Raw genomic sequence first — 14302 nt, forward strand, 5'->3', positions numbered from 1 at the left:
AAGAGTTGAGTTTGAAGAAGCATTTTTTTATTCTTCCGTCGAAACATAGGGGCGATTCCTATGCCGTGTTGCGCCCAGTGCAAATACCGCTATGTCGAGAGAATTGCGGAAGAGGTCCGAAACGGTATTTGCACCGGGGCAAAACGGTTTCCGATTGCCCGAGCATGGTCCTGCTGACGTGATCAGGATCTCACCTAGAAAGAGCGGCAAACTTATCATGGTGGATTTGCATTCATTTTACACAGAACATAGAATCCCTACAGTGCAGAAAGAGGCCATTCAGCCCATTGATTCTGCACTGACTCCCTACATAACACCCTGTGAGTGTACCTACACCACATAGTCTGCAGTGTTTCAAGAAGATGGCTCACCGCCGCCTATTAAAGGGTATTTATGAATGGGAAAAAAATCTGGCCTCGCCATTTAAGGAAGAGTATTATTTAAATGGTGTTATACCGGGAAGTGTGGATATACAAATAGATCTGGGTGTCCTTGTACACTCGTCAATGACAGTGGTGAGGCAGGCGCAGCAAGCGATTAGGAATACAAATGGTATGTTGGCCTTCATTGCAAGAGGATATGAGTGCAGAAGAAGGAGCCACAAATGGTATTAAATATTGAGCAATCATCAGAGACCATCCCCATTTCTGACCTCATGTTGGAGGGAAGGTCATTGATAAAACATTTGGAGATGGTTGGGCCTAGGACACTACCCTGAGGAACTCCTGCAGCGATGTCATGGGGCTGTGATGATTCGTCTCCGCAAACCACAACCATCTTCCTTTGAGTATTCCCTCAATTACTGTTGACTTTAATTTTGCTTGGGCTCCTTGAAGCCACACTCGGTGAAATGCTACCTTGATGTCAAAAGGCAGTCACTCTCCCCTCCCTCTCTAGAATTCAGCTCTTTTGTCTAAGTTGAAACCAAGGTTGCAATGAGGTCAGGAGCCGAGTGGCTCTAACAGAACCCAAACTGAACATCAGTGAGCAGGTTATGCCTGTGCAAGTGCCACTTGATAGGACTGTCAATGACACCCTCCAACACTTTACTAATGATCGAGAGTGGACTGATGGAACAGTAATTGTCAGATTTGAGATTGTCCTGCTATTTCTGGAAAGGATATACTTTGGGCATTTTCCACATTGTTTGGAAGGTTTCTAGAGGAAGACTTCTGTGCACTTGGAGGCCATGCCTTAGGTGTGGAATCAAAAATTGGTGTAACCTCTCTGACTGCTGTTCAATCAAGTGACCAATTGAAGCTGCCTTTTCAACACGAGTGACAAAAGCAAAGGAGGCTGAAGTAACAAGATCAAAGGTCAATTCACCATTAGAAAACCAGAAAAGGGTTAGAATATTCCCATCAGAGACACTGTCTTAACAGGATCACTCTCACCCAGGATGACATCTATGACTATAGATTGATAGATTAATTTAAAAAGTCTACACAACATAAATAGGTGAGAGGGAGGCAGTATAAAGTAGTGAAAGAATGGAATGAAAGTATGAAAGCATTTTTACTTTCATTTATTTTTTACTGTGTTTAGCATTCATATGACAATAGTAAAATAATCATGATGTTTGAGTAGCTTTATTGCTATAGAATCATAGAACTTACAGTGCAGAAGGAGGCCATTCGGCCCATCGAGTCTGCACTGGCCCTTGGAAAGAGCACCATACCTAAGCCTACACCTCCGCCCTATCCCCGTAACCCAGCAACCCCACCTAATCGTTTATTTTTTGGACACTAAGGGCAATTTAGCATGGCCAATCCACCTAAGCTGCACATCCTTGGACTCTGGAAGGAAACCGGAGCACCCGGAGTAAACCCACGCAGACACGGGGAGAATGTGCAGAGTCCGCACAAACAATGACCCAAGCCGGGAATCGAACCTGGACCTTGGAGCTGTGAAGCAACTGTGCCAACCACTGTGCTACCGCGCTGCCCACTGCAGTTAATGTTTGTTTCAGCCTCACAACCTGAAGTGACCTAGAGACTGATACCTGATGACATTTTGTCATTTTTTGACAGTGTCATTCAAGTGGGAAAAGTGGAGTGTAGCCTGTTAGCTCCACTCCCCTGGGCAGCACGGTGGCACAGTGGTTAGCACTGCTTCCTCACAGTGCCAGGGACGGGGTTCAATTCTGGCCTTGGGTGACCGTCTGTGTGGAGTTTGCACTTTCTCCCCGTGTCTGCGTTGGTTTCCTCCCACAGTCCAAAATGTGCAGGTTAGGTGGATTAACCATGCTAAAATTGTCCTTTAGTGTCCAGGGTTTTGGTTTAGGTGGGGTTACGGGGATTGGGCCTAGGTAGGATTCTCTTTCGGAGGGTCGGTGCACACCCGAAAGGCCGATGGCTTCCTTGTGCATTGTAGGGATTCTATAAATCTTGTACATCCACCTAGAGTGCAGACAGACCTCAGTTTAATGTCCAATCCAAAATACGGCATCTCTGTCATTGCAGCACTCCTTCAGTACTTCACTGCCGGCTTTTCTCACTATGGGCAGGATTCTCAATTAGCTGATGCTGAAATCGAGGTGTGTGATCGGGCAGAGAATAGCTCCCGAAGCCGAAATCGCAGCAGGCGTAGGTTTGACGCCAAATCGCGATGCTCTGTCTCCTCGACAACAGCGTCAATGAAACACATGCCGCGCGTAGTTTAAATGCCGTTTGCATATCATTAGTAGGCCCACCCGCGATTTTCCGCCTCCGATGGGCCGAGTTCACATGTGCTCTCAAACATCGCGAACCTGGCATGGTGGCTACTGAGAGAGAGAGTGGGTGACGGACAGTGTCCAACACCGCCATAATTCGCTGGGGAGCTTCTGTCAGGCCGGGGGGAGTAGTGGGGGGAGAGCCAGGAGGTGGGCTGTGGGGTCAGGGTGGATGCAAAACCATTACTGCAGCCAGCAGGCAGCCATGCAGCTGTGCATGCCGCTGACAGCCCACTTTAAACTTGGTGCCTTGGGTCGTATAGGTGACACCCCCGGTGCACCCCCCTGGATGCCCTCTGGCCCTAACCGACCCAATCTGCCGCAACCTTTCAGCCCCGATCAGCGTGCGTGTCGGGGGTGGATTGTTTAAGCACAGCTGCAGCTTGTCAGCCCTGCGAGTGTCCATCTCGGATTCCGCGAATCCCGCATTGTTTTCCATGGGATTCGATGGTGTTCCACACGGCGCCGGTGCTCGCCCCTCACGGGTAGCAGAATCGGTGCAGGTGTGGCGGCGATTTTTCTAGCATGAAAGTCCACGGATTCTCCATTGGCATCAACACTTAGTCTCAGAAACGGAGAATCCGGACGTATATCTCCTGACACTTAGTCAAATACAATCCTGGAGGTGGATCCCATGGCGTGAACCTGGCGGGGCACTTGACAAGAATATTACCGATCAACAAGCAGGGTTGAGTGGCTCTAACTACTCCAAGTGCAACGTCAATGCAGCATTAGCTTGCTTTAAACAAAGCAATGGAGCAGCCCAGAAGTCACTCACTTATCCTTAACCGGGGCTTCAGTGCAGTACTGAGGGGGTGCTGCACTGCCAGAGATGCCATCTGTTTGCATGACATGTTAAACGTGCAAGGTTCAAGGGCACCAGGGAAAGAAGAGCAAGGGAAATCTCCCGTCTCCTGACCAATATTTATCCTTCAACCAATATCACGAAAACTGATTATCCGGACACGATCTCGTTGCTCTTTGTGGAATTTTGCTGTGTGGACTTTGGCTGCTGTTGATTCCGACACCACAGTAAGGCACCACACTTCAGAAGTATAGTTGCTTCATTGGTTGTAAAGCTCTTTGAGACGTCCCTACGGTGGTCAAAGGCACTATGTAAATACAAGCCTGTCTTCGTTCTTGTTGCACAGGAGCACATGTGGCAGTCGCTAGTGTAATTTACTGTAAGCTGTTATTATGAATCCCCAGGAAATGCATGAAATCAGGCATGCGTGACATTTAACAAGTATTACGCTGCAGCATAATTTGTTTCCTGAAAGTAATTTATTCGTAATAGCTCTTAATTAGGGTAAAAGTACCAGCACGTCATCACACAAATGCGGCCACTTTACATGTGTAGCTCAACGACTGCAGTAAGAACCGAGAGATGAGAAATGAATACAAATGTTGCAGAGATTTTATTTTAACTTTAATGCCCGTGCAATGCTTGAAATGATAAAAAGGGGAACGGTGGCCTGCTGAGTGCTGAGCGTAAGAGGTGTCCTCAGCATCAGATACTATACAGCATGACATTCAGGACTTCATTCATTCCCCTCAGCATAATTATAGTCTTTATTTCTCTGTGCTCTGCTCGTTCAGACTGAGCTCTAGCTTGGTCACATTTCTTGCACGGGTTCATCTTTTCCACACGTAGTGCGTGAATAAAGCGGGAAGGCTGGTGTAAGGACCTTACCGATCCTATTTCAACATTATAGAATGTGTAAAGGCAGAATGGACACAAGTAATCCACCCTTTGTTTTTAACCACTTACCTTCCCCATATTGTGGAGTAAAGAACTTGCATTTATGCAGCGGGGAGTGCGGGGGGGGGGGTGGATTTTCCAGCCATTCCCACCCGGAGGGATCTTCAAGTCCCGCCAATGGTGAGCCCCCACAATGGATTCCCTGCAGCGAAGGGTGCAAACACCAGGAAATTCCGTTGACACCGGCGGGGTGTTGGCGAGCTGCCTCTGCCGCCACAAAACACACCGTGGGAGAGGGGGGCAGGAAATCCTGCCTGGAGTGTAAGTCAAGTGGTGATGATGGTGTCTAAGGTGGGGCTTGAACCCACAATCTACTGACTCAAACAGGAATCATAGAATCACGACAGTGCAGAAGGAGGCCATTCAGTCCATCTAGTCTGCACCAACCCTTCAAAAGAGCGCCCTACGTATGTCCAATCCCGCATCCTATCCGCGAAACCCTACCTGACCGTTGGACACGAGGGGCAATTTAGCATGGCCAATCCACCTGACCTGCACTTCTTTAGACTGTGGGAGGAAACCAGAACACCCGGAGGAAACCCTCGTGGACACGGGGAGAATGCGCATGCTTCACACAGACAGTCCCCCGAGGTTTGAATCGAACCCAGGTCCCTGGCATTTTGAGGAAGCAGTGCTAACTACTGTGTCACCATGCCGCCCGCTGCCCCATTATCTCCATGCAACCTTAATGATAACTTTCACTGAATTTTCAACAACAACAATGAAAATGTCAAACTCCTCCCAATTAAGCACCTGCCAAGCTGGTATCCATGCTGGGAACTGCATCTAAAGTCCAGCACCAAGTGTAAGTGGGGAAATTTCAGATTGTGAGGGACCTTGCATGTTGTGTATACGTTTCCAATGAGTGCAACTTAATCCAGACTGGAAACGGCTGCTTGGAATGGATCAAATGTCTATCTTAAGTTCAAAGGACATGGAAAATGAATACTAATGAATGAAGGCAGTGAAAACCTGACAAAGAACCTGAATCACAGAACTTGCCAAAGATAACACTATGAAAGTAATTTCACAGGCAGCCTGGGTGGAACTGATTAACATGCATTTTTATGAAAAGCAACTTTAAAGGGAAAACACTTTCAAAGCCACTCATCTCCATCAATTCTGGGAAGAAAGTAAAGCATTAATATTTCAATAAGTAGCTTCCGCCAACTGTAAGCGAGGCAACAATTTGCAGTAATTCAGTGTAAATCAGTTTGGGATCAAACAGCAACAGTGCAAAGACAGACTGTTGATGAGAGGCCTGGAAACATTGTGGGGAGAAAAGAAGATGGCCCTTCCAGAATATTTATTTTACGGAATTCAGCAAAGTTCGAACGTTTTCATGGATTGTGTCACATGTGATCAATTACATGGTACTTTCAAGGGCATTTTGGTAGCATCGAAGGTTGTTGGGGTCCGTTGTTGTGCTTTTTTAGTGAATGAAATTCAGGTTGCAGGACAGTACCTAACCACCATAAGTGGCTTGTGACCAATGAGAAGCGGGGAATTTTTCTTCAATCAATCATTGGCCCTCAGTGTTGAATAAGTGCACTGTTTGTGCAATGATACATCTGATCTTCTCTCCACAGGTGGTAGGAACCATGCACAAGGTATGTTAGAGCAAGGAAGATGTTGTAGAGTCATTGCTTCAGGTGCTGTCTCTATTGGGAAGCAATGTCAGGCATTGTCAGCAGTGTAAAGGCGATCAGCATGGTTTATGCTGCTGGCTTTTTCTACCAATGCCGAAAAGAGACATTTTGTCAAAACGTTTCATCATGCACTCACCAGAACAATCACAAGAATACCAATCTCAGGGGTACTGTATGAGAAGAGGATGCAGTTTGGTTGGCAAGTGGATTCTGATTGGTAGAGACATTGTCATGGCGACTGCACCAGTAAATGGTGACTGTCAGATAACTGCCAAGCATTGTTTGAAAATGTAAACCGAACAACTTGACTCTGATTGGTCACGGCATTGCCCTGAGGAATAAACCGGTAATAGGCTGTCACTTATTTTGTTTAGCTGAAAGAGGCGCAATGTGTATTCATGTTCTTTCTGTTGGCAAAGAACAGGTCCTGTATATTAATGCATGTAGTTTCCTATACCCACAGATATGCTACACTGCGAACCTGATGGACAATCTTAAATTGGTTGTTAGCATAATTTTCATCACACCGAGGATTAGCAAATGTTGTCCAATTGTTGAATCACATCAAATGTTGATCACGGTGTTTTATAATAGATGGGGGTGCAAATCAAACATTTAAGGTGAAGAAGTTGTGTGAATTATGTATTTCTCATGTACAGTTTTTCCAATTTGTCTCATGTGAACTATGCCTTTGACGCAAATTGTATGTGCAGAGATGGTACCAAAATCATCAAATGAGGATGTGCTGTCATAATAATCAATTTGTTTTGTTCTCAAAATTTGTACTTCATCTATGAAGTAAAACCTTATAACTGGCAAAGCTTTAAATAAAGGAGAGAGATATAAAACTGGCAAGTATTGGCTAGTTCGCCTAACATCTGTCATTTGCATAATGCTGGCATCTATTATTAAGGAAGTAATAGCAGGATAATTAGTAAATTGTCATACAATCAGACAGAGTCAACATGGTTTTAAAAAAGGGAAATCGTGCTTGGCAAACTTATTACAGTCCTTTGAGGTTGTAACAAACAGGGTGGAGAAAGGGAAGTCAGTAGATGTAGTGTATATAGATTCCAAAAGACACTCAAAAAAGTGGCACATAAAAGGTTTCCACGATTGGTTAACTAACAGGAAACAGAGTCAGGATAAATGGGTCATTTTCAGGATGACAAACTGTAACTTGTGTCCTAGTGATCAGTGCTGGGGCCTTAGCAATTTACAGTCTATATTCACAAAATTGTTACAATGCAGAAGGAGACTATTTGGCCGATCATGTCTGCACTCTCCAATTGAGCAACATGCCTAGTGCCTTATGGGAGTGATGGGGGGGATGAGGGATGGGGGAATGGAGGGATGAGACAGAAAATTATACTTTGAAGGGAACAGGCAATTCTGGATTTGGTGATGTGTAATGAGGCACACTTGATTGGGGAATTAAGATGAAGGAACCTCATAGGGGCAGTGACCACAATATGACAGACGTTTGAGAGGGAGAAGCTGGAATCAGATGTATCGGTATTATAATTGAATAAAAATAACCACAAAGATATGAGGGAGGAGCTGGCCAGAGTTGATTGGAAGGGAAGGCTAGCAAGGAAGACAGTGGAACAGTAATGGCAAGAGTTTTAGGGGGGTTATCTGGGAAGCATGACAGAAATTCAACCCAAGGAGGAGGAAACATACCAAGGGGAGGACAAGGCAGTCATGGCTGACAAAGAAAGTCAAGGATAGCATTAAAGCAAAAGAAAAATGGATTCCACCCTGCGTTCAAATTAACTTTTGAAATGGAGCAGTAAAATGAGCTCCCTGTCCTCAACAAGCTAGTTGAAAAATCTGCCAAGGACCTCTACTACCTTCACTGGTCAATGCACACGTGGGGACTCTTACAGTTGCTTTAAGATTGGCCTTATTGACAGCTTCATAAATAGAGTCTAAGTCACTTGCTCATTGTGCAAGCTCGGTACTGAAATAGGTCACATCAAAGCTATCCTGTGGGATAATGGTTACCCTGATCAGGTCATTTTGTGCTGTATATGACAGAAACTCACGCAAGGGCCCAAGGCCACCACTTTCAGTCCTGAAAACTGCCGGGTCTACCTCAGATTACTCAGGGAGGGTAAGGTGTCTCAAAGGCAAAGCTAGCTGCTTCACACTGCTATTATGCAGCAGCCATACGAGTGGTATTCTCCACAAATGGGACACTGCCATCAAACCAAACAGATATCCTGCTTAGCTGGAAGAAGACAAAGTGTGGTGGTTGATGGGAAATGTTCAGACTGGAGTCCAGTTACTAGTGGTGTACCACAAGGATCTGTTTTGGGGCCACTGCTGTTTGTCATTTTTATAAATGACCTGGAGGAGAGTGTAGAAGGATGGGTGAATAAATTTGCAGATGACACTAAAGTCGGTGGAGTTGTGGACAGTGTGGAAGGATGTTACAAGTTACAGAGGGACATAGATAAGCTGCAGCGCCGGGCTGAGAGGTGGCAAATGGAGTTTAATGCAGAAAAGTGTGAGGTGATTCATTTTGGAAGGAATAACAGGAAGACAGAGTACTGTGCTAATGGTAAGATTCTTGGCAGTGTGGATGAGCAGAAAGATCTCGGTGTCCATGTACATAGATCCCTGAAAGTTGCCACCCAGGTTGAGAGGGTTGTTAAGAAGGCATACGGTGTGTTAGCTTTTATTGGTAGAGGGATTGAGTTTCGGAGCCATGAAGTCATGTTGCAGCTGTACAAAACTCTGGTGCGGCCGCATTTGGAGTATTGCGTGCAATTCTGGTCGCCGCATTATAGGAAGGATGTGGAAGCATTGGAAAGGGTGCAGAGGAGATTTACCAGAATGTTGCCTGGTATGGAGGGAAGATCTTATGAGGAAAGGCTGAGGGACTTGAGGCTGTTTTCGTTAGAGAGAAGAAGGTTAAGAGGTGACTTAATTGAGGCATACAAGATGATCAGAGGATTGGATAGGGTGGACAGTGAGAGCCTTTTTCCTCGGATGGTGATGTCTAGCACGAGGGGACATAGCTTTAAATTGAGGGGTGATAGATATAAGACAGATGTCAGAGGTAGGTTCTTTACTCAGAGAGTAGTAAGGGTGTGGTATGCCCTGCCTGCAACAGTAGTGGACTCGCCAACACTTAAGGGCATTCAAATGGTCATTGGATAGACATATGGACGATAAGGGAATAGTGTAGATGGGCTTTAGAGTGGTTTCACAGGTCGGCGCAACATCGAGGGCCGAAGGGCCTGTACTGTGCTGTAATGTTCTATGTTCTATCACACAAATGGGCAATGTGGTATCAGATGCGATGGGCTGATGGGCCTTTTCTGTGCTATGGACCTCTATGATTCTAAGGCTAAAACAACTCTTTACATCTGATACTTTTCACAACGATTGCTTTAACCTTTGGAAGTTTGGAACCTGACCAGAGAGTTCAGTGTTTTGTGTTATTTTGGTCACTCTGAGTGTTGTTTGGAAGTTTAGAATGTTGTACTGTGTCAATATATTGTTTTTTATTTGTCATGTGGTAAAGTCTGGGCTCCTTTTATCCGTATGCAGGACCAATGCAAGAGACCGTCTACGATTTTTGGAGGATGATCTGGCAAGAAAATTCTGCCACCATCGTCATGGTGACAAACCTAGTGGAAGTTGGAAGGGTGAGTGTCCCCCACAGAGGAATCAGTCTTTTCAACAGTCTGGTTTCCCCTTCAGCTTTACAGGGATCTAACTGGGCCAGCATCGAGCAGAATTATTTGTTGCTGTTCCAATCTTGTTCCTATCTCTCCCTTGCGGCATGGTTGCAAGGATGTTAGTCGCCTCTCTATACCATAAAGAAACCATTCAACTTTCCTGAGCTTAAACTACGAGTGTTTGACCACAGGGCCCATTGTCCTCTAGTCCGATCCACTTATCGCTCAATATTCGCATGTGCATGAGTTATTGGATAGGGTATAGGAGCAGGGCTCCTGGCTAGTTGGTTTTCCTCCCTAGGTCCGCACCCTGGACGCTTGACAAAGGAAGTCTACATTTATTTTCCTGAATCAGAGTTTTTATTTCCAAGTAGTGCTGATAGAGATGGAGGGGCTGAGAACATTTGTTTCATGGCCAATTGTTAAACCTTCTGTTAAACAAATTGTGAAACCTCAAACATTCATTCCTCCCAACTCTGATACACCTAGGGAGCTGTACGTACCATCGAAAAGATGCAGCAACTCACCAAGACTCCTTCAGCGGCTCCTTCCAAACCTGTGATCTCAGGTGCGTAGGAACACCACCATCTGCAAGTTCCGATGCAAGTCTCACAAGACCCTGGTTTGGGACAATATCGACGTTCCCTCACCGTGGCTGGGTCAAATCCCGGAACTCCCTCCCTAACGGCACCGTGCATGGACCACAGTGATTCAAAAAGCAGCTCGTCAGCACCTTCTCCAAGGGTAATGAGGAATGGCCAATAAATGCTGGACTAGCCAACAATGCCCACATCCCATAAATAGATGGCAAAAGTATTTCCACTGGCATAGGACAGGTAAAAAGAAAAAAAGAATCAATACATACAGCGTCTTTCATAACCACAGAACTCCCCAAAGTGCTTTTGAAGTGTAGTCACTGTTGTAATGTAGTCAATTTTAACACAAACATCTCCCACAAACAAACATGTGATACCAACCAGATAAGCTGTTTCCACTGATGTTGATTGAAGAATACATACTGACCAGTCATCCAGTGATAATTCTCCTGCCCTTCTTTGAGATAGTACCATGGGATCTTTTACACCCACCTGAGAGGGCAGACGGGCCTGGCTTTGACATGTCATGTGAAAGACAACACTCCAGGACGTTTCAGCTCCAACCTCTGTCCCAGTGTTGAACTTGAACCCTCAACCTTCTGTGTTCGAGGTCTGGAGTGGCTGGCCCCTTTAAGGGAGCGTACATCAGGAGGATCATGTGACCCCCATCACCCAATGGGAATCGGGCCCAGAGATCCTGTTGCAGGGCACGAGCTTTTACAGCCAGAGTAGTAGATCCGAGAGCTGGTACTGATAACATCGTGAAAGACTCTAGAAATACCAGTTGTAACTAAGCCATTATAATTTGTTATACATACTGACTGGTGGTCACCAATCCTTCCTTTACTACAAGGTCTATCACCTGAATCTTAGCTGGCATGTTAGCCATTAAGCAACAACTCCACCCACAGCCCCAGTGGAAATGAGCTCCTCTCTCATTGGCCCCACAGGCTCTGGCAGGGGTCAGTGTCGGAGGAAGCTGCAGGCATGGTCTCAGAGGAATTACCACCCGTGCATTTTCATGGCCAACAAGAGTTAAATCAAGGAGTCAGTCACAAAGTGACACCAAGTTTCAATTGTGAAAGCTTGAAAACTCTGGATTGAAAGCATCGCTTCAGTGAGATATGAAGGTGAATTTCCGTGATGGTTTTCCACTTGTTCACTGTGGCTTCAGAAGAGCCAAGATAAAAAACAGTGATAGCAAGGTTTACACCAGGTTTCTGGACCGGTTGGCCCCAGATAGGGGAATAGGTAAGAGTAGACAGTCAGAGACGTTTTCCCCGGGTGGAACAAACCATTACAAGGGGACATAAATTTAAGGTGAATGGTGGAAGATATAGGGGGGAATGTCAGAGGTAGGTTCTTTACCCAGAGAGTAGTGGGGGCATGGAATGCACTGCCTGTGGAAGTAGTTGAGTCGGAAACATTAGGGACCTTCAAGCAGCTATTGGATAGGTACATGGATTACGGTAAAATGATATAGTGTAGATTTATTTGTTCTTAAGGGCAGCACGGTAACATTGTGGATCGCACAATTGCTTCACAGCTCCAGGGTCCCAGGTTCGATTCCGGCTTGGGTCACTGTCTGTGCGGAGTCTGCACGTCCTCCCCGTGTGTGCGTGGGTTTCCTCCGGGTGCTCCGGTTTCCTCCCGCGGTCCAGAGATGTGCAGGTTGGGTGGATTGGCCATGATAAATTGCCCTTAGTGTCTAAAATTGCCCTTAGTGTTGGGTGGAGGTGTTGACCTTGGGTAGGGTGCTCTTTCCAAGAGATGGTGCAGACTCAGTGGGCCGAATGGCCTCTTTCTGTATTGTAAATTCAATGATAATCTATGATTAATCTAGGACAATGGTTCAGCACAACATCGTGGGCTGAAGGGACTGTTCTGTGCTGTATTTTTCTATGTCTATGTCTAGATCGGCATGTGTTATTGTGGAAATTAGGTCCATAAGTGGCCAGTAATTAGCCTTAAGTGGTTTGTAATTGGCTTAAGGATAGGTGGACTGCTAGATATCTTCCCCAACCTTCACAATATAGAGAACAGGTCAGAGGTGGGTGGGAAGGTGGTGGACGAGCAACGCACTTTACTTTACATGCCCCTTACCATGAAATGAGCCATGGGAAATCCATACCATGGAGCCCAGGCTCCAGAGGTAAGTCTGGTATTTTGCAGAGGCCTGGTTGGAAAACACCAGTGAAGGGTGAGGGGGCCAGGAGGTTAGGGTCTAGATTAGATAGATCTTGGGGAGGGTTAAAGAGGGGGATCAGATTTTGTGGGGGAGACGATGCCTCTGCTGGGCATAGGCCCTTTCATGACCAACAGTAGCCCACCCAGTGAGAGTTGCCAGGCTACTGGCCTTATTTCCTCCTTACTCTGCTGCCTGTAAGATTAAATAAGGCCCTTACGTGGCCATTAATTGGACACTTGGCAACTTAAAGACCTCAGCAGGCCAAAGGGAGCATGTCTTTCCTTTCCACGGTAGTATGGGAGACAGGTCAGGGGTGGGCAGGAAGATAGTGGGAAGGACATCCTCTTATTTTTATGCATAAATCTCCCCACCTTTAAATATGTCAAATCCAGTCCATAGGGCATGGCCCGAGGAAGAACTTTGTATTTGATAGAGCTGCGAATCTGGGTCCTGGAATTTTAAAAAAGATCCGTTAACATTGGGAGAGAGGGCAAATTGATCTTTTTTTTAAGAATGTTGAGGATTCTTTGATTTAGAATGTTGTTGATTATTTTACGAATGTTGTGAATTGCCTCAGCTGCTGTGGTGAAATTGGTCACAGCTGTCAAAGTGTGTGCAGAGTTTTCAGAGCAGGTTGTTAGATGTGGTTTGGCCTGAAGTCTCCTCAGTGAGATGGAAGTTCTTGATAAATATTGTTTCAGCTTTGTCGTTGCAGAATGTCAACCTTTTCGGGAAAAGTTCAAGGAAGAGCTCAATAATTGTAATATAGTTGAGTTAACCCAGTAAAAACAAGTTGACACTTGTTTTTTAGTTAATGTTTGCAAGAAACGCATTAGTTAAGAAAAAAAGCTTTGTAACACACGACATGATCCAGCTCATTAATCAAATCACAACAACATCACATAAACAAAATGGCAGTAGCCAGGGCAGGCCAAAACCAAGCAAAGTCATTCCCATTCAGAACATCTTACTATTTTTTGGCATTTAGATTATATCTGAGTTACCTTCCCTCTCATCTGCTCCCTTTACACTCCCAAAGCAATTTTTAAACATTATTAATGAAGCAGCACTCTGGCACAAGATTCCCAAAGGTGAGCGAGCACCTGCTGCCAATGATTCGGGACATTTAGGAGCGTCAGGCTGGGAATTGACTTGTCTGCCACTGCCTGTCATTTTCAAAATGTTGCTCGTGGTTATGGATGCGCTTGCTTGCTTGTCCGCCACCAGCAAAAAGATTGCAGTCTGTGAGATTCCTCAGCAGTGGCTGCCCTGCCCACTCCTGCTATTCAATTCGCACAAAAGCTGTGTTTCGGCTGTTTTCATCTAATCAACCCACCCGAGATGCCATAAACCATTTATCAAGCAGCATATCACACCGCCGCTCACATCTGCCCCACTTTGCGCTGGGACTAAAACCTCTGATGTGCTGTTAACAAAGACCCATCTGCTGCCTCTGCCAACGTTCCTATTACTGTAAACTGCAAAACCACGTGTGGCAATTTTGCTCAATGATTTTTCAATATGTTGAGCAGTAAAATATATTTAATTTAATGGACAGCTCATCAGTAGACTGCTGTTTGTTCAGAGAGTGAAATGGCACATTTCAAGTACCCAGTGAAAGCTATGGTATAATGACCTATCGCGTCATCACTTTGTACATCAGGCCCACTATAAACAGAGGTACAAGCTGCCTAATAAAATC

General features: G+C 45.5%; 1 protein-coding gene across 7 annotated transcripts in view; it reads left to right on the top strand.

The window, feature by feature from the left end:
* Positions 1-14302, top strand: part of LOC140385802 (receptor-type tyrosine-protein phosphatase mu-like) — an 897711-nt gene that overhangs the window by 792973 nt on the left and 90436 nt on the right. For all 7 annotated transcript variants that reach the window (XM_072468340.1, XM_072468341.1, XM_072468342.1 and 4 more), the window contains one exon: positions 9686-9783. In XM_072468340.1, coding sequence (XP_072324441.1) covers positions 9686-9783 — 98 coding nt within the window. The remainder of the gene's footprint in view (positions 1-9685; positions 9784-14302) is intronic.

This window comes from Scyliorhinus torazame, chromosome 11 (assembly GCF_047496885.1).
Source record: "Scyliorhinus torazame isolate Kashiwa2021f chromosome 11, sScyTor2.1, whole genome shotgun sequence".
Classification (NCBI taxonomy): domain Eukaryota; kingdom Metazoa; phylum Chordata; class Chondrichthyes; order Carcharhiniformes; family Scyliorhinidae; genus Scyliorhinus; species Scyliorhinus torazame.